General features: G+C 42.6%; 1 protein-coding gene across 1 annotated transcript in view; it reads right to left on the bottom strand.

The window, feature by feature from the left end:
• Positions 1–1,761: 1,761 nt before the first annotated feature.
• SLC26A8 (solute carrier family 26 member 8) overlaps positions 1,762–23,440 on the bottom strand; it is a 52,450-nt gene continuing 30,771 nt past the window's right edge. Inside the window, exons 13-19 of the mRNA XM_084851644.1 lie at positions 22,844–22,913; positions 20,687–20,779; positions 20,454–20,588; positions 15,758–16,105; positions 12,122–12,176; positions 11,796–11,989; positions 1,762–2,025 (exon numbers count right to left, since the gene is read on the bottom strand). Coding sequence (XP_084707770.1) covers positions 1,762–2,025; positions 11,796–11,989; positions 12,122–12,176; positions 15,758–16,105; positions 20,454–20,588; positions 20,687–20,779; positions 22,844–22,913 — 1,159 coding nt within the window. The remainder of the gene's footprint in view (positions 2,026–11,795; positions 11,990–12,121; positions 12,177–15,757; positions 16,106–20,453; positions 20,589–20,686; positions 20,780–22,843; positions 22,914–23,440) is intronic.

The following is a 23,440-nucleotide window of genomic DNA, read 5'->3' as shown; positions in this document are numbered from 1 at the left end:
CTAATCTGAATTTGAAAGTCAATATTCCTTTAAATTTTAATAAAAAGGTGAAATGTTGCTTTGAGGATTATAAGCATTGGTTGATCAAATCTCAGCTCTCTAACCTTTATAGGGTCTAAAGCAGGGGTGTTGAACCTCAGGTCTGCAGGCCAAATCTGGCCAGATCTGGCCCTCTGGAGTACCCAAGATGGATATGATCCCTTCCCCTGGCCCACCCCTTTCCTCTGATCACCAACCGTTTGGTGGTTTCCTGGTTTTTATGCATTTCCCCCCAATCTAAAATTTTGAAATGCCTCGGTTTTGTTCTTGGCAGTAAGAACTTTAAGCTAAAATATTGGGGTATTTTGGGTATTTTGGGCCCCACTCCCTTTGCCTTGGCCCTGCCCACCACTGGAATGTGGCCCCTGACAGCTGTGAAATTGAATTTGGCTCCTGGGCTGAAAGAGGTTTAACTCTCTGGCTTAAAGCATGGTCTTATTTACACTTGTGCAATCAGTGACCTGAACTCCACTATTATGACTATGAGCCATATGCAACTTGCTAGCTGGCTACTGGGCAGTTAAACAAGTACAAGACCTTAGAGAAGACAGATCGTGAAAATGTGCCATTATGGAGTCTGGGAGGAGAAGGGGGCAGCAGTGTGAAGTCCTATGTTATTGTTATTAAAGATCATGAGCTGGGCTTGAAGAAGCATGGAAGGAACAAGTGTGAAAACTGGGTGTGATGTGGTGAAAAGGTATACTTTATTTATTTATTTATTTATTTATTTATTTAAACATATTTTTATCCTGCCTTTTAATTTTAAAGAATATTACATGTAATTGTGTAGGCTTTGGCTATAAGAAAACAATGGAAACAGGTTTGGGGCTTCAGGACTTTTGTCATTCCTGGGTTTTGTTATGCCACGGTTCTTTTCTCATGGTTCAGCACTTCTTTTTTACAATGCTACTAAATCTGGTTGATTCTTTACTAACACAATTCCTTTCTTATGACAACTTCAACAGACAATACATTCAATAAAATTACTTCTCTATAACATGACAAACAATAGGAAAACTGGGAATATAGGAAAAGAATGAAAACAATGAATGGTCTAATGAATATATTACAGTACCATAGGCAGCCGTAATTGGTATGGGAAAGGGAATTTAAACTCCATCCAAAAAAATAACATCATAGTCTCAGTTTGTCTCCACCGCCTTCTCGAAAATGACTAGAATGCATCCATTGTAGCAGTGAACTTGTTCTCAGCTGAAAAAAAACCATAGTGTTGCTGTTTGGGCAGTAATGATCACAGGGTGTCTGTTTTTTCCCTGCAGTTGTAAGAAATAAAACAGGCCGTAACAGAGCGTATTTTAGCTTCAACAGCATCACAGATTCCCAAGAGACAAGCTCCACTCTGTACATTTTGGGAGGTTGAAGGGAAGCAGAAAGTCTCTTGTAGAAAGTCAGGGAATACACATGGTAAAGTAAACAAAAGCTTTGTAGATTAAACAGTTGAATTAATGTATCTTAATAACCAATTTCACTGTCTAGTCAAAATTCTACAACTTAAAAATAAATAAATGTATCTCCATCTCAATGTCTTTATGAGAAACCCTGCAGTGTTTTCCCCAGTAATGTCAACAAAAGAATGGTTAACTATTTTAAGAACTTTAATTTAAAGGGCAAAAGTAACAAGGAACCGTGCATATGAGATCTACCTGAGATGTGTCAAATCTGTGTCACTTTTAAAGTAGCTAATTCCAATAATCTCATAATTTAGGCATCGCCAGTATATTTCCATTTTTCCTCCCAGTCCTGATCACCCTCATTTTCCTCAAGGGGAGACATTTCAAGGTCATGGTGAGGGACTCCCTCTACCTCACTTTGGAGAGAAAATGTGCGGAAAAGATCTGATATGGGCTCATCAATGAATGTTTCACTCTGGATAGTTTTTACGGAGGTAGTATCTCTGATCCTAATTGACTGTTGACTCCTCCTGTCCAGTTGCTGATTCCTCCCTGACTGCTGACTCCTTCTGTCCTGAAAAAACACAGAAATGTAAAATGCTGACAAGTACACAAATCTCTCTCTCTCTCAATCTCTCTCAACCCTCATATCACATTTTCTTGGTTCTAGTCCATCCCATCAATTCAAAAAAGGTACTACCCATTAAACATATATAAGAGTCCCTGTGCAATACAGAGGTCCAGAAACAGAAAGGCATAATCTACAAACATATAATTTAGCAAAGGAAATTAAAATAAAGTGTGAACTCAGTCTGTCAAGTTAAGACAGCTGGCATCCTTCAGAGAGAAAGGAACTATTCAAGCTGATTAAGGCTAAAATCTTTTCCCCACCTACTTAGAAATAAGTCCTGTTGGCCTGTGTGGAGGACCTGCTGGTGGTCTATCGCTTACTAGTCACATTGCTACAGGTGTCTTAGATCCAAAACAGACATTGCTTTAAATCCGTGCTTAGCAGCTATGTATTTTGACATTTTTCTTTAATTCTAGAGTGGGTGCAGGGTCCTCAGTTCAGATCAGGATCCTAGTGTGTGTGTGGGGTAAGAGGTCTTTAAAGATCTGGATCGAGGGACTTGCACCTACTGTAGAATATTTTTTTCTTAAGATGCAGCTGTGAGACACAGATTTAAAGTAATATTGCTGTTGTTGTTGTTGTTGTTATTTTCATTTCTATACTGCCCCATAGCCGAAGCTCTCTGGGAGGTTCATAACAATTCATTAAAAATGCAACAACATTACAAAATGCAACATTATGATAAAAACATAGTCTAAAGCTTTTTTAACATACAAAATTTAAAACAATTTAAACAGCTAAAAAACAAATTCAGTAAATCCTTTAAAAAAAATAATAGACCTATTCAAGACAGCAGACATAAATGCCCCATCATATGCCATGAAATGCCTGGGCATAGAGGGCAGTCTTAACCTGGGGTCGAAAAGATAACAGTGTCGGTGCCAAGCAGGCCTCAGTGGGGAGTTGGGGGGCCATCACTGAGAAGGCCCTCACCCTTGATGCTACCTTCTGAGCCTCCCTTGGAGGTGGCACTCAGAGGAAGGCCTCAGATGTTGATCATAGTGTTCGGGTATGTTCAGGATGGGAGAGGCGGTCCATCAGGTATTGTGGTTCCGAGCCATATAAGGCTTCATAGATTAAAACCAGCACCTTGAATTGGGCTCGGAACCATACAGGCAGCCAATGCAAGTGGGACAGAATTGGTCTTATATGCTCAGACCTTCTGGTCCAAGTTATTAATGTGGCTGCTGCATTTTGCACAAGCTGCAGTTTCTAAACAATCTTGAAGGGCAGCCCCATGTAGAGTGCATTGTTGTAATCTAACTTAGAGACTACCACAGCATAATTACTGAGACCAGGTTATCCCTGTCCAGATAGTGGCATAGCTGGGCCACCAGCCAAAGCTGGTGCCACTGAGGCCACCTAAGCCTCAAGTGATAGAGATAGCTCCAGGAGAATCCCTAAGCTATGAACCTCCTCCTTCAGGGGGAGTGCAACCCCATCCAGAACAGGTTGAGCACCCTCCATGCAGCCAGAAGAACCACCCACTAACAGCATCTCAGTCTTGTCTGGATCTCTGGGCCCTCAGGTTCTGTTTTGAACCTCCAACTCCATTTAGAATGCCTAAGCAGCTGACTTTATGATATTCTTCTCAATTCTGGACCATAATGCACAGAAGCATTCTCTGTCCTAGATATGACCCCTTCCAGGCAGGGCTGAAGCATGGGGTGGGGGAGCACACTTTATGAGGACCCAGGGGGCCTTGGCCTGAACTACAAACGCATCACCACAAGGAAACATTTGAAGCTAACTTGTAGATCAGGCTTGAGGATGCTTATGCAAAGCATTTCCCTATATCTATGTGGGACATCCAGATCTGGTAAGACCTTATGAGATTTGCTAGGACTGTTAAAACAGAACAAGCAGCATTTATGATTTATTCAAAATATTTTTATCTTGCTTTCCAGCCAAAGCTCCCACACTGGCTTACAAAGATAAAAAATAAATAAAACAGTCCCTGCCCACAGGCTTACAATCTAAGACAGGGGTGGGCAGAAAGTAGATCTCCAGATGTTTTGGATTTCAACTTGCAGCATTCCTGGCCATTGGCCATCATGGCAGGTGTTTCTGGGAGGTGAAGTCCCAAACTCTGGAGATCTACCTTCTGCCCACCCCTGATCTAAGAGACATGACACAAAAGGAAAGGGGGTTTGGAGTGAGGAGGGAAAAAAGCACATTCAGGTACTAGATTCTTTGTTGCATTCTGAACTAAGAGCTGCTGGCCCAGGCCTTCCTCTAGAAATGAGAAAGGGGGTGGTGTTGTATCAGAAGTTTTAGGATTTGAGTTTGAGAAACCAAAATTGTGACTTCTAATAGCACATGAGAGCCCAGTTAGGTGTTGCCACCACATGTAGAAGGAGGGGGACCATGCCTACTAACCCCACCCCCAATATTGCCATTCCCACTGGCCTCAACTGTGATGTCTGCATGTTCAGTATAACATCTGAATGCAAAGATATTAGGGTGGGGCCAGCAAGGCATGGTGATATATCAGTGGTGGAACAGAACAACCTAGATGCTCAGCAGAGTCTCAGGGATGAACTAGATGTGATAGGACCAGTTGCGTTTATTCATGTGTCTATCCCACATATATAAAGCAGGGAGTGGGAGTCTGGTTGTTGTTATAGCAGTAGGGATGATGCACGGATGAGGGCATGGTGGTAACCCTTAACCCTTGCCTCAGGAACTTTTCTCCCAGCCAAGTTCAAGTGTGGTATCAGACTCAGGCTGGGAGGAAAAGGCCTTAGGTGACAGACCAGAGGGAGTTAAAGCAGGGAAGAGGGAGGGTTTGGTTCCCCTCACCTGCAGGCCCACTTTGATGTAAAAATGAGGCTTTCACTCCTTGCCTCACACAGAAACAGGACAGACACACAATTCATCTGGAAAGGCCTTTACTTGTTAAGAACTTTTCTACACAATGCTGTTAATCTGCTGTATCTACATTCAGTTTTGTCATAAAATTGAGATCTGATAGCTACATGAAATGTTTCCTTTCCTGCTTTTCAGCTACATAACCTCTAGGTGGCAATGTGGTATAGCAGAATACCACAAATACCCAAGGGTAAAAAAGCGGTTTCTTTCATTTTCACAATTAAATGCTGCATTTTTCCTGCTCTAAAAAAAACTCACCGAAAATACTTAGAGCATCTCTACACCAGCCTAAAATCCTGCATTTAAAATGGGGCTTTCTAATTCCATTTTAAATGCAGGATCACGACGACTCCCTTTTTCATATGCTTCCTTTCCCCCCACCCTCTTCCCCCTCCTCCCCATATCTGAGTCTTCCATTATCTTTCATTGATCTCACTCCTCTTCTTGCTACTTTTACTCTTTTCACAGAGGAAACTGAAGTGGAACACAGTGGGGTAATTTGATAGCTCATTATCTGTGATCTATTTAAAAACAGAACAAAGGGCATTTAGTGCAGGAGTGATCATGGCGTCATGTAAAAAGCCCATGAAGGAGCAATCTCCATCGCAGGATAAAAGCTCAGTGTGAAGAAAGCCCCAGACACAGAAGCAAAACTGGAGGGTCATGATGTTGACTAAAGAACCCATAAACAACCATGCGTAGGGAATGACAAGCAGATGATAAATGCCTGGTGTAGAAAAGCCCTAAAAGCAAAAGGCCAGTGAAACCAATGTTTTCAATAATTCCTAGTTTGTAATTATCAAAGGGGGACCTTACAGGAGGATGAACTTGGTAGCCCCATCGAGAGCATCTGGATCAAAATAAATGGAGCAAAGAATAAAAGGAACCTGATGGTCGGAGTCTACTACCATCCACCCAATCAAAGAGAAGACAAGGATGAAACTTTTGAAAAGCAAATAGCCAATGTTTTAAGGAAGCATGATGTAGTAGTAATGGGGGACTTCAATTTCCCCGATATTTGTTGGGAGACAAATTCTGCAAAACATGGCCCCTCCAGGAAATTCCTGACTTGTGTGGTAGATAACTTCCTCCTACAGAAAGTAGAGGAAGGAACTAGAGGATCGGCTATCCTTGACTTGATCCTAACCAACAGAGATGACTTAGTGGATAAAGTAGCAGTTACAGGAACTCTGGAGGAAAGCGACCATGTTACACTTGAGTTCTTGGTTCTAAGGGAAGCAAAAGCTGAGTGTAGTCAAACGCGTACCCTGGATTTTAGGAAAGCTGATTTTAAAAAACTCAGAACAACGATCAGTAAGGTCCCATGGCAAGCAACGCTAATGAGAAAAGTAGTCCAAGATGGGTGGGAGCTTTAAAAAAAGGAAATTCTCAAGGCACAATTACAAACCATTCCAACAAGAAGAAAAGGTGGAAGACAACAGAAGAAGCCAATGTGGCTTCACAAAAAGCTTAGAGATGACCTGAAAACAAAAAAGCACACATATAGGAAGTGGAAAGAAGGCCAAGTAACAAAGGAAGAGTACAGGCAGGTAGCACAGAATTGCAGGGATGGCGTCAGGAAGGCTAAAGCTGAGAACGAGCTGAGGTTAGCAAAGGATACTAAAAAGAACAAAAAGGCTTTCTTCAGCTATGTGCATAGTAAAAGGCAGAGGAAAGAAATGGTTGTTCAGCTATTAAATAAGGATGGCAAAATGATAACAGATGACAAAGAAAAGGCAGAGGTGCTCAATTCCTACTTTGGCTCAGTCTTCTCCCAAAAGACGGTCTATGACCCCACCTGGCAAGGGCGAAGTACAGGCTGAAGGGGCAGGATTGCAGCTTGAGAGCGATAGGCATATGGTCAAGGAACACCTAATGACTTTGATTTGAGTTCAAATTTGAGTTCAATTTGAGATTTGAGTTCAAATCTCCAGGGCCAGATGAGCTGCACCCTAGAGTAATAAAGGAACTGGCAGAAGAACTCTCAGAACCGCTGTCTATTGCCTTTGAGAAATCATGGAGGATGGGTGAGGTGCCAGATGACTGGAGGAGGGCTAATGTTGTCTCTATCTTCAAAAAAGGTAAAAAGAAGGAACCTGGGAACTACAGACCAGTCAGTCTGACATCAATCCCTGGGAAAATTCTGGAGCAGATGATAAAGCAATCCATCTGTAAACACCTTGAAAACAATGCAGTGGAAATTCTCAAGGCACAATTACAAACAATTCCAACAAGAAGAAAAGGTGGAAGACAACAGAAGAAGCCAATGTGGCTTCACAAAAAGCTTAGAGGAAATTCTTCAATTCTTGAAGCCATCATAGATTTGTCAAGAACAAGTCCTGCCAGATGAATCTGATCTCATTTTTTGATCAAGTAACCTCCCTTGTGGACTGTGGCAATGCTGTAGACATAATATACTTTGACTTCAGCAAAGCTTTCGACAAAGTGCCCCATGATATCCTGATGAGCAAACTAGCTCAAAGTGGGCTAGATGAAACAATGATCCGGGGGATCCACAGTTGGCTACAGAATCGGATTCAAAGAGTGCTTATCAATGGGTCCTTCTCAAACTGGGGAGATGTAACGAGTGGGGTACCACAGGGCTCAGTCCTGGGCCCAGCGCTCTTCAACATTTTTATGAATGACTTGGAGGAGGAGGTGCAGAGAATGCTGTTAAAATTTGCAGATGACACAAAATTGGGCGGGATAGCTAATACCCTGGAAGACAGAAACAAAATTTGAAGCGATCTTGATAGACTGGCGTGCTGGGCAGAAAACAACAGAATGACATTTAATAAGGATAAATGCCAAATTCTGCACCTAGGAAAAAGAAACCAAATGCACAGTTACGAGATGGGGGATACGTGGCTCAACAACACTACAAGAGAGAAGGATCTTGGAATTGTTGTCCATCACAAGCTGAATATGAGCCAACAATGTGATGTGTCTGCAAAAAAGGCCAATGCTCTTTTGGGCTGCATTAATAGAAGCAAAGCAACCAGAGCTATGTTGGTATACCATCGGAAGATGGAACTCCCAGGTTGGAAGATGGTCAAAATGCTACTGGGGAGGAACAGAGGATAAGTTCAACTAGCCCCAGATGTGATGATGCAGCTAGCTCAAAGCCCAAAGGACGGGTAGCAGCCGATGGTGCTGGTGGTGAACGACGAATCTGATGTTCTAAAGATCAACACACCATAGGAACCTGGAATGTAAGATCTATGAGCCAGGGCAAATTGGATGTGGTTATTGGGGAGATGTCAAGATTAAATATAGACATTTTGGGTGTCAGTGAACTGAAATGGACTGGAATGGGCCACTTCACATCAAATGACCACCAGATCTACTACTGTGGACAAGAGGACCACAGAAGAAATAGAGTAGCCTTCATAATTAATAATAAAGTGGCTAAAGCAGTGCTTGGATACAATCCAAAAAATGACAGAATGATCTCAATTCGAATTCAGGGTAAGCCATTTAACATCACAGTGATCCAAAGATACGCCCCAACCACAGATGCTGAAGAAGCAGAAGTAGATCAGTTCTATGAGGATCTGCAGCACCGACTGGATAGTATGCCAAAAAAAGATGTTATTTTCATTATAGGAGACTGGAATGCTAAGGTGGGTAGTGAAACGACACCTGGAATTACAGGCAAGCATGGTCTGGGAGAACAAAATGAAGCAGGACATAGGCTGATAGAATTTTGCCAAGACAACTCACTGTGCATAACAAACACTCTCTTCCAACAACCTAAGAGACGACTTTATACATAGACTTCACCAGACAGTCGACACTAAAATCAGATTGACTACATCCTTTGTAGCCAAAGGTGGCAGACATCTATGCAGTTGGTAAAAACAAGACCTGGACCTGATTGTAGTTCAGATCACGAACTTCTTATTGCACAATTTAGAATCAGACTAAAGAGAATAGGGAAGACCCACAGATCAGTTAGATATGAGCTCACGAATATTCCTAATTAATATGCAGTGGAGGTGAAGAATAGATTTAAGGGACTAGATTTAGTAGATAGGGTCCTGGAAGAACTATGGACAGAAGTTCGCAACGATGTTCAGGAGGCGGCAACAAAAAACGTCCCAAAGAAAAAGAAAACCAAGAAGGTAAGATGGCTGTCTGCTGAGACACTGGAAGCAGCCCAAGAAAGAAGGAAAGCAAAAGGCAACAATGATAGGGGGAGAGATGCCCAATTAAATGCAAAATTCCAGAGGTTAGCCAGAAGAGATAAAGAATTATTTTTAAACAAGCAATGCGCAGAAGTGGAAGAAGATAATAGAATAGGAAGGACAAGAGACCTCTTCCATAAAATTAGAAACATCAGAGGTAAATTCCAGGCAAAAATGGGTATGATCAAAAACAAAGATGGCAAGGACCTAACAGAAGCAGAAGAGATCAAGAAAAGGTGGCAAGAATATACGGAAGATCTGTATAGGAAGGATAATAATATCGGGGATAGATCTGACGGTGTGGTCAGTGAGCTAGAGCCAGACATCCTGAAGAGTGAGGTTGAATGGGCCTTATTGCTAATAACAAGGCAGCAGGAGATGACGGTATCCCAGCTGAACTGTTTAAAATCTTGCAAGATGATGCTAACAAGGTGATGCATGCCATATGCCAGCAAATTTGGAAAACACAAGAATGGCCACCAGATTGGAAAAGATCAACCTATATCCCCATACTAAAAAAGGGAAGCACCAAAGAATGTTCAGACTATCGAACAGTGGCACTTATTTCACATGCCAGTAAGGTAATGCTCAAGATCTTGCAAGATAGACTCCAGCAATTCATGGAATGAGAATTGCCAGATATACAAGCTGGGTTTAGAAAAGGCAGAAGAACTAGAGACCAAATTGCCAATATCTGCTGGATAATGGAGAAAGCCAGGGAGTTTCAGAAAAACATCTATTTCTGTTTTATTGACTATTCTAAAGCCTTTGACTGTGTGGATCATAACAAATTGTGGCATGTTCTTGGTGGGCTGGGGATACCAAGTCATCTTGTCTGCCTCCTGAGGAATCTGTATAACGACCAAGTAGCAATGGTAAGAACAGACCACGGAACAATGGACTGGTTTAAGATTGGGAAAGAAGTACGGCAGGGTTGTATACTTTCACCCTACCTATTCAACCTGTATGCAGAACACATCATGCGACGTGCTGGGCTTGATGAAGCCAAGGCTGGAGTTAAAATCACTGGAAGAAACATTAACAATCTCAGATATGCAGATGATACCACTTTGATGGCTGAAAACGAGGAGGAGCTGAGGAACCTCATGACGAAGGTGAAAGAAGAAAGTGCAAAAGCAGGGTTGCAGTTAAACCACACACAAAAAAACAAGATTATGGCAACCAGTTTGATTGATAACTGGCAAATAGAGGGAGAAAATGTGGAGGCAGTGACAGACTTTGTCTTTCTAGGTGCAAAGATTACTGCAGATGCTGACTGCAGCCAGGAAATCAGAAGACGTTTACTTCTTGGGAGGACAGCAATGAAAAATCTTGATAAAATAGTGAAGAGCAGAGACATCACACTGACAACAAAGGTCCGCATAGTTAAAGCAATGGTATTCCCCATAGTAACCTATGGCTGCAAGAGCTGGACCATAAGGAAGGCTGAGCAAAGGAAGATAGATGCTTTTGAACTGTGGTGCTGGAGGAAAATTCTGAGAGTGCCTTGGACTGCCAGAAGATCAAACCAGTCCATACTCCAGGAAATAAAGCCAGACTGCTCACTTGAGGGAATGATATTAAAAGCAAAACTGAAGTACTTTGGCCACATAATGAGAAGACAGGATACCCTGGAGAAGATGCTGATGCTAGGGGAAATGGAAGGCAAAAGGAAGAGGGGCCGACCAAGGGCAAGATGGATGGATGATATTCTGGAGGTGACGGTCTCGACCTTGGGGGAGCTGGGGGTGGCGACGGCCGACAGGAAGCTCTGGTGTGGGCTGGTCCATGAAGTCACAAAGTGTCAGAAGCGACTGACCGAATAAACAACAACAAAAAGCTTTCAAATCCCGGGAAGTACTAGTTCCCCTCTACTCAGCACTGGTTAGGCCTCATCTGGAGTACTGTGTCCAGTTCTGGGCACCACACTTTAAGAAGGATGCAGATGAACTGGAGAGGGTTCAGAGGAGGGCAACAAAGATGATCAGGGGACTGGAAACAAAGCCCTATGAAGAGAGAATGAAAGAACTGGGCATGTTTAGCTTTGAGAAGAGAAGACTGAGGGGAGATATGATAGCGCTCTTCAAGTACTTGAAAGGTTGTCACAGAGAGGAAGGCCAGGATCTCTTCTCGATCATCCCAGAATGCAGGACACGGAATCATGGGCTCAAGTTACAGGAAGCCAGATTCCAGCTGAACATCAGGAAAAATGTCCTGACTGTTAGAGCAATATGACAATGGAACCAATTACCTAGGGAGGTAGTGGGCTCTCCCACACTGGAGGCGTTCAAGACGAGGCTGGACAGCCATCTGTCAGGGATCATAGAATCATAGATCATAGAATCATAGAATAGTAGGGTTGGAAGGGGCCTACAAGGCCATCGAGTCCAACCCCCTGCTCAATGCAGGAATCCAAGTCAGAGCATCCCTGACAGATGGCTGTCCAGCCTCATCTTGAATGCCTCCAGTGTGGGAGAGCCCACCACCTCCCAAGGTGCTCTGACTTAGATTCCTGCATTGAGCAGGTGGTTGGACTCAATGGCCTTGTAGGCCCCTTCCAACCCTACTTTCTATGATTCTATGATCAAACTGCTTTCCTGGATTTACAGTTGTCATGTCAGTAGATTCATTATGGACTTTCATCAAATACTTTACCTTTTGATCATCTGAATGCACTTCAACTAACATTTCCTCAGGCAGCGTATTATTGCGTTCAAATTGCACAGTCTCTAGCAAGATATCCGGCTCCACAGCAAAGAGTACTGCATCATGTAGGGTTGGAAAGAACCGTGCTTTAGTAACACACTGGTCAAAAAAATCTTGTTTTTCAAAGGTCTTTATTACAGTGGCTGCAAGATAAAAAAAAATGCAGAAAGAATTACATGTGGTGGCATGATTAAAAGACTGAGCTTTACACTAATAATATTCATACAAACAATATCCAAAATTCCTAACTAGAGAAATACAGTCACTATACTCACGATGACAGGCAGCTATCAGGACTGTGATACCAATATTCTGAAACACATGACAGAGCTGTAGAAGGAAGACAGCATATTAGCATTAGCGATGTTTCCCTCCTCAGTGTGTAGATTGATAAGACATAGTAGGCTGGATATCAAGGGTTTAATTTGTTTGTCATTAGCATGGAGGTCAGGACTCAGTGCCAATAGCTCTTTCAGTTAGAACCTTGTAGGAGATCACAAACCATCCTGTATCAGATGCATTGTGAGGATTTAGGACATACTGCTGAATCCTGCCAACAAGCCTGGTGAAATCTGATTTGCATCCATTATGCCTAGGGGTAGTGCACACATTTTCCTTTCCTCTTTGGTAAACCATCTCATGTATGGGATGCTTACAAATAATGCATCTATTTTACATTTCTAACAGTGCAGTCCTATGCATGCTCAATTAGAAAAAAAATCCTGTTGGTTTTATAGGACTTACTTCCAGGCAAGTGTGTATAGGATTGCAGCCTAAACCTAATAAAGACCTTTTAATATGTTAATTTTCTTGAGAAATACATTTCAGGACTTCCTGCATAATATGAGAGCCAAAACACCCCATATTTATCCTGCATTTATCGTTAGTGGGTAGATGATGACCAGCGGTATAGAAATGAAATAAATAAAAAAATAAAAAAATAAATCACCACTCACTTATGCAAATCTACTGCTTAGATTTGCCTCTAGGTTCTGGCTAGTGGCAGTGTGGCTAAGGTGTTTAGGAATGTTTGTTCAGCACTTCTTTAAGAAGTCAATCCATTAAAAAACAAACACTTGCTCTGGGTTGAGTGGGGGGAATTGTGGCTTTCTGACTGTCACAAATGCCAGCCAATCAGCACTCTGCACAGCCAGCTTCTCCTGAAAAGAAGATGAACTGGTTGCACCTCTGCTTGATTCACTGAGGAAGGTTGTACATCTAGCTCCCCCCCCCCCGCAGAGTAATTGTGGATCATAATGCGCTCACCACCCAAATTATGTATTAGACACACCCCTAGGTTCAAATTTTTCTCATCCATGGAATGTACTGGCGGCTTTGGGCAGGTCACTATCTCTAGCTTCTTGTCCTCTCGTCTTGTTATAAGGCTCCTTGCTGAAACCTGCCCTGAGTTTGTAGCCTACATTGCCATCTCCCCTTTCTGCTCTATGCCTTTCCTGGATATTGTTCCCAGACCCTTCTGCTCTGTGTGATATGCTGATTATTTTGCATATACATTGGACATGAAATATTAATTCCATTGACCTGACCCTGCTTGGAGCTTCAGACTTAAGGCCACTGGCTACAGCTAGTTGGGGTTCAATTTCTGAGAATGAAGTTAATGAGCGGGTTTGTATGTCGCTCTAAGCCACCTTGCAAAGCCAACCTGGGTTGGTTGTTCACTGAACAACCCATGGTACTCCTGACAGATGATCAGGCATGCTGTGGCTTGTTCCCCCCTCATGCCCGCCCAGTCCTCCGGCTGGCTCCAGCAAGTATCCCAGGCACCTTTATGGCAGAATGCCTCATTACATAGGCAGGCCCTACATAAGCACTCGTTCTGCAATTGGTGTGCTGGGGTTGCTGGCTACTGAGGGAAACTCCCCCCCCCCCACACACACACACATGCATCAGATCGGCAAATGGAATTAGTTTTCAGAGCCTTTATGAATGCAGGAATAGGTTTGAAATTTTTTTCTCCAGGGAATTTTGCTGTTGCGCAAGAGTGCCTCTGAGATATTTAACCCAGCATACTGATATCCCTCTCTTGTCAATGTCCTAGTCAATTTCATCTCCCATTTCAGGGCTTGCCTTTTTAAAGGTTACTTCACTTTACAATGAAGTAAGAATACCCGCTTGCAAGGCACCTTCTCTCCAGCCACTTTCAACTCCCCCCTCTCCTTCCTGCTTTTCGCTTCCCTTGCTTTGTAGCTGTCACATATACATATGGTTCCAGAGCAGTGAGCGGGATTGGTAAACATACACAAATGTCATGGCAAAGCAGTAATAGAGAGGGCAAAATTGTGCAAATTTCAAGGTAGAGCAGTCAAAAAGGCGAAAATTGTGCCAATCTCATGGTGGGGAAGTAAAACATAGGAAAAATTTGTGCACATTTTCAAGGCAGTTGTCCTTCACTCCTGCGCACTTGTGGAGAACCAATAAAAAAAAAAGTTGTGAAAGCATTCGAGACACTCTCCGTTGTCTTTTCTTTGCTATTTTTATGAGCATGGGGCAGAGGGCGCTGAGAAAGGATGAGGGGGGATGGTGGTGGCACTAGCGAGATCGTGAGGAGAGGCAGGGGTTTTCACTGCTTTTGCTGAGTGGCTCTGTAGCTGTTCCCGATAATCCACAATGAAGCCGCCCTGCCGGATTTGGAGGACACAACAAGCCACCATGGGTATTAACAGCCCTAAAACATGCCATGGGTGCGAAGAGCAGCTTGCTTGTGAAAAATAAGCCACCCTGCAGAAACTACACCGGGTTCACAAGACATGACAATCCACCATGGCTGATCATGCATGGTGGGTTATCATGTTGTGCAAACCAGGTCAATGTGAGAAGGTGGCCCGGGATTGAAAAATTGGTCATTTTCAAAAAGCAAAATGTAGAATGGAAGCTAAGGACATTCCTGTTCAAGATTTCCTGTCACAAACTAGATTTTTCACCCTCGAATCTCATAATTTCTGTTCAGTGCTTTTCCACTTAAGCTATGTAAGTACTATGTACTGTGTAATGAAATGCATATAATGTTGGGCAACCTTCCACAATGTTGTTTATTCTCTTTAATTCATTTATTGAAAAGGACAATCTAAGTTGGTACTGACATTATCTAAAATGACTATTATTTTGATGACATAACTCTTTTCAGTCCCTCTTTACTATCTTTTGCTATTTCCCATTCATAAGCTGTAGGACATTCATTTTAAACATTTCACTTTAATGTGGCTATGTTTGCCTTATCTTACTCAGTTTTGTGCTGTTTGCTGCCTCTCCTGATCAGGTTATGTTCTTAACCTCATCAGACTATCTGCATAGATCTTATGTTCTTTAATTCTTCCTCCTATAAATGGATTGACCTCTTTTACATTTTTGGCAAGCATCAATGTCGCTTGTGTCTGACAGTCCACATTACAAAGCCAATGTTTCCCCATCACTTTGTGATTTCTTTGTAATTGGGATTCAGGTAGAAATTATTCTTAAGAGATCTGCCACACATTTGGCTACCTAGACAATATACTTTCAGTAAGTTTCAACAACTGGGCTGCTCAATATGAGTGGGCTGAGAACTGAAATGTGTGGTTGATCCTGCTGCAAGATAAAACTCCATGTCAATTCTCTATGGAGCAACTGCAAAAATGTAAAATATTAAAAACAAAAAAATCACCATAGTGAGTGGCGAACGGGCTGTCTGAATCATTCCAGTTTCTCGAAATCCTTCAAATGCTCCATTGCTAGCAGGTAACCTTGCTTATTTCTTTGTAAAACATTTATGTCCATCCATAATTTTTAAACAGGGTCTGTGTCTTAGATACTTTAAATACATATTAATAAATAGCAAGAGGTAGTGTAAATAAAGACAACAGAAGAATAGTTATAAATAAAGTAAATAAATGACAATAATTTGGGTAACGTACCTCCCGTAATAAATAGGAAGCCTGTAAATCGACGAAGTGCACCATGCTGAAGTCTAAAATAATGGTGTGGATCATGTATGTTCCAGACTCTGAATCAAGTGGGTACAACTGAGTTGTGGATCTTGTTAAAGGAGGGTCTGAGCAAAGCCATAATTTGTTCAGATCTTCTCTCCTCTTTACATAGTCATGTCCTGTTGCCCTTTCTCTGGCAGCGGGGATTTGAATGCATTGAGTATCGGAAGGGTATCTATTCTCATTTCTTGTCCAACGTACCAAGGCCAAAGAAGAAGAAGAGAATGACTCATTAGCTGTGTGAACACGCCTTAGAAGTTTCTCTGTATAAGGTACCTAGAATGCAAGAGAGTTGAGATTCTAGACCAGGGTAGCATGATATTGTAATTTATTTATGTATTTTCACTTTCTTTTATTAATATACATATGCATATACGTATATATATATATATATATATGTGTGTGTGTGTGTGTGTGTGTGTGTGTGTATATATATCTCTATATATATGATGTCTACATATATGGATGTTACAATGCATGTAAGCAGAACATGGCTGCTTTACACACCCAGAATCTCCATGTACGCAAGAATTCTGCCATTCTCTAATGACATAATTTAGTGTTATTGGGAAGCATCAAATTTTTAATCTGTATAGAATCATAGAATAGTAGGGTTGGAAGGGGCCTACAAGGCCATCAAGTCCAACCCCCTGCTCAATGCAGGAATCCAAGTCAGAGCATCCCCGCTAGATGGCTGTCCAGCCTCATCTTGAATGCCTCCAGTGTGGGAGAGCCCACTACCTCCCTAAGTAATTGGTTCCATTGTTGTATTGCTCTAACAGTCAGGACGTTTTTCCTGATGTTCACCTGGAATCTGGCTTCCTGTAACTTGAGCCCATGATTCTGTGTCCTGCATTCTGGGATGATTGAGAAGAGATCCTGGCCTTCCTCTCTGTGACAACCTTTCAAGTACTTGAAGAGCGCTATCATATCTCCCCTCAGTCTTCTCTTCTCAAGGCTAAACATGCCCACTGCTTCCAGCCTCTCCTCATGGGGGCTTTGTTTCCAGTCCCCTGATCATCTTTGTTGCCCTCCTCTGAACCCTCTCCAGTTCGTCTGCATCCTTCTTAAAGTGTGGTGCCCAGAACTGGGCACAGTGCTCCAGATGAGGCCTAACCAGTACTGAGTAGAGGGGAACTAGTATTTCCTGGGATTTGGAAGCGATGTTTCTATTAATGCAGCCCAAAAGAGCATTGGCCTTTTTTGCAGCCACATCACATTGTTGGCTCATATTCAGCTTGTGATGGACAACAATTCCAAGATCCTTCTCACTTGTAGTGTTGTTGGGCCACATATCCCCCATCTTGTAACTGTGCATTTGGTTTCTTTTTCCTAGGTGCAGAATTTGGCATTTATCCTTATTAAATGTCATTCTGTTTTTTCTGCCCAGCACTCCAGTCTATCAAAATCACTTTGAATTTTGTTTCTGTCTTCCAAGGTATTAGCTATCCCGCCCAATTTTGTGTCATCTGCAAATTTGATCAGCATTCCCTGCACCTCCTCCTCCTCCAAGTCATTAATAAAAATGTTGAAGAGCACTGGGCCCAGGACTGAGCCCTATGGTACCCCGCTCATTACCTCTCCCCAGTTTGAGAAGATCCCATTGATAAGCACTCTTTGAATCTGATTCTGTAGCCAACTGTGGATCCACCTGATTGTTGTTTCATCTAGCCCACTTTGAGCTAGTTTGCTCATCAGGATATCATGGGGCACTTTGTTGAAAGCTTTGCTGACGTCGAGGTATATTATGTCCACAGCATTGCCACAGTCCACAAGGGAGGTTACCTGATCAAAAAATAAGTTCAGATTCATCTGGCAGGACTTGTTCTTGACAAATCCATGTTGGCTTTGAGTAATCACTGCATTGTTTTCAAGGTTCTTACAGATGGATTACTTTATCATCTGCTCCAGAATTTTCCCAGGGATTGATGTTAGATTGACTCGTCTGTAGTTCCCAGGTTCCTTCTTTTTACCTTTTTTGAAGATAGGGACATTAGCCCTCCTCCAGTCATCTGGCACTTCACTGTCCTCCATGATTTCTCAAAGATAATAGACAGTGGTTCTGAGAATTCTTCTGCGAGTTCCTTTATTACTCTAGGGTGCAGTTCATCTGGCCCTGGATATTTGAACTCATTCAAAGTATTTAGGTGTTCCTTGACCATATGCCTATTGATCTCAAGATGCAATCCTGCCCCTTCAGCCTGTACTTCACCTTTGCCAAGAGGGTCATAGACTATCTTTTGGGAGAAGACTGAGCCAAAGTAGGAATTGAGCACTTCTGCTTTTTCTTTGTCATCTGTTATCTTAGTAACACATCTTGTTTTGATGGATAAAAGAATAGTGAACCAGAATGCAGATCATCTACCTATGTCCAATTTACTGTTGGATAATTACTAATACTAATTCTGATTCACGGTTGGATTAAAAAAATAATGTAAACTTTTCCCCCATTCTGATAAATAGCTTTGAGTACAAGTGAAGACTTAGGGTACTTCCAGAAAGGGCTCCTATTGCTAGCAGCAGGAAGGAACTGTGTAGCTGTTCTGTCTTTTTCTCCTTAACGGAGTTTCTGTGTTAAGAAAAGAGACGAAGCTTTAAGAAAACATGGGAGGGTCACGAGTAGAAGACCTCTAGGTGGCACTGTGGCACAGTGGAATAGTGCAATTACATGATCTGGCCCCTACCATTCAATGAATGAGGCAGGGCAATGGCACCATGAGAGCCTTGTCTGGAAGCACTCTGATTCCTCACCTGCTCCCACACCATTCTTTGGAAAGCCAGCAAGATGCTTTGAGCTTTTCTACACGAAGCTGATAATCTGCTGTACTGACTTTCAGTTTCATCACAGAATTGAGATCTGAGCACTCCATGAAGAATGTTTCCTGTCCTGCTTCATGACCTCCTGGTGGCACTGTGGTATAGTGGAATAGCGCAATTACACAAGTGGGAAAAAGCATTTTCTTTTGCATTCACAAATAATACCACATTTTCCCTGCTCTAAAAAGAGCTTTTGTACATGAGGCATTTATTAAACGCTCCTCATTCCTTACTCATGGTTGTTTATAGGTTCTTTAGATGACATTGTGTCCCTCCAGTTTCACTTCTGTTTTTTAAGAGCACTCTCCCATTTTTTTTTTAGAGTGGGGAAAATGGAGTATTATTTCTGAAAGCAAAAGAAAAGATATTTCTCTACTGGCGTAATTGCATAATTCTGCTATAGCACAGTGCCACCTAAAGTTTATGAAGAAGAAAAGCAGGAAAGGAAAAGCTGTTTGTGTAGAGCTTGGATCTCAGTTCTGTGATGAAACTGTAGATACAGCGGATTAACAGCTCCATGTAGAAAAGCTTAAAAATTCTCCAAAAGTTTTGTTTAAAAACAGAAGTGAAACTTGAGGGTCACGATGTCATCTAAAGAACCCATAAACAACCATGAGTAGTGAATGATGAGTGCACAATGAATGCCTCATGCACAACAGCTCTCTATCTAAAAGCAAATAAAATAAAATATCAGGGCATTTATTATGGGAGTTGGAAATCCCATTCTGTGGGCCTTCAGAAGGAGCCTAAGGGAACAGAGGCCTCTCTGTCTCCATCCCCATTTTGTGTGGCATATTCCTGTGCCGAATAAGGGCTTTCCCCCTTGCACTGGTGACAACAGCAGTCACCCCTTTTGCATTGGCACAAAGGTCGGGTGAGCCTCCATGGCCACAGCAAGGGAGCAGGGGTCTGCTTGCATTAGAGGCCATGAGCTCAGTCATGCTTTGTGCAATATATGTAGCAAAGCATAGGATAAGGCTCTTCATCTTTTCTGCACATGGAGCTTTTCTATACCAGGCTGTTAATCTGCTGTATCCACTTCCAGTTTTGTCAGAGAACTGAAATTCAAGCTCTACATGAGGAGTTTTCTTCCCTGCTTTTTTGCTACATAACCTCTAGGTGGTGCTGTGGTATAGTGGAATAGTGCAAACACACAAGTGGAAATTGCGTTCTCTTTCACTTTCTTTAAATAACACTGCATTTTCTTTGCTCTAAAAACACTTGCTGAAAGTGCTGTTTAAAAGCAGAAGCGAAACTGGAGGGTCACAACGTCATCTAAAGAACCTATAAACAACCATTAGCAGGAAATGAAGACCGTACAATAAATGCCTTGTGTAGAAAAGCTCGGATTCTTCCAGTGACATATTCCTCACAAGTGTAATGCTCTATATAGGTTTGCTCCTCCTTTGCTGTCCTTCTGCTGGCAGGCAAACCCACTTTATTCAAGAAGCAGGTCTATTCAATCAGTGGGTCTATTGGGTTGGGTGCTTTTTAAATTATTATTCTGTAATTGTTGTGCGTTTATTTATTTTAATGTACTGTTTATTGTTTTAATCAATTTTAATTGTGCCTGTATGCCACCATGAGTGCCTTTTTTTGGAAGAAGGCAGGATACAAATCAAATCAATAAATTAAATATATACCAATAAATGATGCTTTAAATTTTTAAAATCAAATTCTGTGCAAATGTGTATGTCAGGTGGCTTTAGATTTAGGGAAGGTGAAAACCTTTGCCCCAGTGACACCTGTCTGGGATTCCTGACAAGAGTTTAAAGAAAACAACAACAACACAAGAGAAATCTCTGACCCTGGATAATGGTTCCGGGGGGTCGCAAACACAGGCACAGTTTAAATCTCTGTTCTGTCCTTTCACACTAGACATACTGACTGAGATCAAAGCTCTCATCTCATGCTCATCAAGGGGCACTGCCTTCATGTCCATCTGAAAGAGAAATAAGGACAGCTTATCAGAGGCAGCAGTCTTCTTGAGTGCAGAGGTTCTCTGAATCCCTGCTCATCATTAGGAGGGCAATCATTTACCTTTTGTAAAATGTAGGCTTTGAAATGTTTCATATTTGCAGATGAGATGGAGGCACAGCACTGGAATATTTTCACACCCTGAATCTCTATGGCCTAAATAGCAAAATACAATGTAAAGCTTTACAAGAGAGACCTGCAGCAAAATGTTGCAGCTTGGTGTGTTCCTGTCCAGGATTCCAGCTAGCCATGCCCTTTTCCAGGATACACCATTCCACTGTCACTCCTGGTTTTCTGCCCCCTGCCCCAATCAGTCAGAATTCCATGCCCACTTAGCAAGCCCAGTTCCCATTCAGCTGTTTTTAGCCCCCCCCCGTTTTTTCCTATTTTTTAGTAGTTCTCCAAATATTGGGGTGCCCCCCGCAAACAAGCCTCCTTCTTGTATATGGATAGTGCCATTTTGGCTATGTAAGGATCAACACCTGGAGAATGAGTTCACTGAATATCATGGATACAGAACATCTTTCAGCCCAAGGGCCAAATTCCATTTTGGAGAACCTCTCGGAGGCTGCATTCCAGTGACAGGGAGAATGGAAGGCCAAAGGGCTGGGGCCAAAAAAACTCCAAATATCAGCATATTTTAGCTTAAAGCTAAAGGGGGGAAATGTGCAAAGGCCAGGAAAATACCAAATGATTGGTGGGGGGGGGCAGGGGCAGCTCCCTGGAACCCTGGAGGCCCAGGTTGTGACCCCCAGAGGGCCAGATTTGGCCCCAGGGCCTAAAGTTCTGGACCCTTGCAGTACAGGACCAGCCTCATAAATACTAGAAAAAAGAATTGTTGACTGTGGAAATCTGCAACAGGATTTTGTTTCAGTTTCCTTCTGATGGCATTGAAAATGACTTAGCTGCCAGCACAGAAGGATAACCTTTTAGTAAAGACCCAAAGGATTATTTTATGGTTTAGATGCACAGTCTATTTGAGGAGTATTAATTGAGATTAAAGGTAAAAAGGTAAAGGTGTCCCCAACCAGTCATGTCCGACTCTAGGGTGCGGTGCTCATCCCCGTTTCTAAGCTGAAGAGCCAGCGCTGTCCAAAGACGCTTCCATGGTCATGTGGCCGGCATGACTGAACACCGAGGTGCACGGAACACTGTTACCTTTCCCGCCGAGGTGGTACCTATTTATCTACTTGCAATTTCTTGCTTTCGAACTGCTAGGTTGGCAGAATTATTGAGATTATCTGCTAATAAACTGGGGCTTTCCGAAGAAGAGCAATTTGTCCCTTTGGCAGGATCCAATACCAGATAAATTCAGGCATAGAAAGGAGCATGTAGGCAATGCAGAAATCAAATGCAATTAATTGCACAACCTGTGTGCCACAAATCTGCTTTCATTGCTGATGTCAGAGGAAGGAGATTACAGCAACCACTGTAGCTGTTAATTATATTCTGTCAGAAGGACCACCATGACATATGTTTTCCAGAGCTACTGTCAGGATGCCAGCAACTCTGCTGTCAGGAGCGCTCTGGCAGCTTCTCCCAGTAGACTCCAATAGCCAACTCACAGACAAAAAGGATTTCTTTTCAAAGCTTTAATCCCATTACAGCTTAATGACTCTTTCAGATGCTAATCACCAGCGGCTAGAGCAAGGGACAGAAGCATGGTCTAAGCTTCAGGCAAGCAGTTGATCCCTGTTTGAAAGGGAGTCACTTGAAGACCCAGAACTTATGCGCTAGGGAGAGATCCTCCCTCTTTCCCTTGGGTCCATGGGAGGCGGCCGTTGCTTGCATGCCAAATGGGTGCTACACCTCCTTTCTGTGCCCTCCATTGCTCGTCGCTCTCTGCGTCTGCGTTGAGCGTCTAAGAAGCCCCCCTCCCGCATTCCCTCACTACCCGGGCTGCTCTCTATCTCTGGAATGCTGGCAGGAGGAATCTCTGCCAGGTGCTGAGCCTGTGAGGGATGAGCTGGCCCCTCTCCCACGGATAGCTGTTCCTCCTCAGAATCCGAACTGCGCTGAGGCTCTCTGGGCACAGTTTCCACCCTGACATCTGCTTTTTCAATTATGGCTCTTCATTACCAGTCATAATTGTGGTAATTATACATAATGCCCTGCCAAAATATTACTGTTGGACTTAATTGAACCTGATAACTCTGTTACTGGGGCACTTGTGATGGAGACTGATTACAGCAACAAATATTTATTCCACCACCACCTTACCTCATGGTAATCAGAAAAACTGCGATAAATATTGGTGTTTGGAATCTGACCCAACGTCAACATCTTCATTCTGAAACAGGATATAAGTTAGATCTCTCCCCCTTCTTCTTAGAGACCGAGTAGAGCCAAACTCTTCACCCTATCCATTTCCCCCCTAGAAGTACCATGTTTACAGAAAAGGAAAGAAACCATGATGGACACAGACAACAACAGTCCAACTGGGGATGTGGTTTCAAAATGTGGAATACCAGAGTCCCAAAGGAGAGGGCATTAGCTTGATAAGGACCAAGTGGCCATTATGAACAAGTGGGGAAAAATTAGACCTCTCCTGAAATATTTTGAGCGAATATAGAGTGGGAGGGGCTTTTCTGGCCATCTAGTCCAGCCCTCTGCTTGATGCAAGGAAGCCTAGCTTCTGCCTGAAGACTGTATGCAAGGAAGAGCCTACTCCTCCTCTAAGTAGTTGGTTTGATTATCAAACTGATCTTTGCATCAAGAATTTTGGCCTAATGTTCAAGCCGCATTACAGTAGACTGTGATATACTATGGCCAAGTTTAATTTTGAGTGCAACCACAAATGAGCTAAAGAAGCCCAGA

The sequence above is a fragment of the Heloderma suspectum genome, chromosome 4 (genome assembly GCF_057233095.1).
Source record: "Heloderma suspectum isolate Gila_16-S chromosome 4, 16-S_ref, whole genome shotgun sequence".
NCBI classification, from domain to species: domain Eukaryota; kingdom Metazoa; phylum Chordata; class Lepidosauria; order Squamata; family Helodermatidae; genus Heloderma; species Heloderma suspectum.
This window is presented reverse-complemented; position numbering and strand designations above follow the sequence as displayed.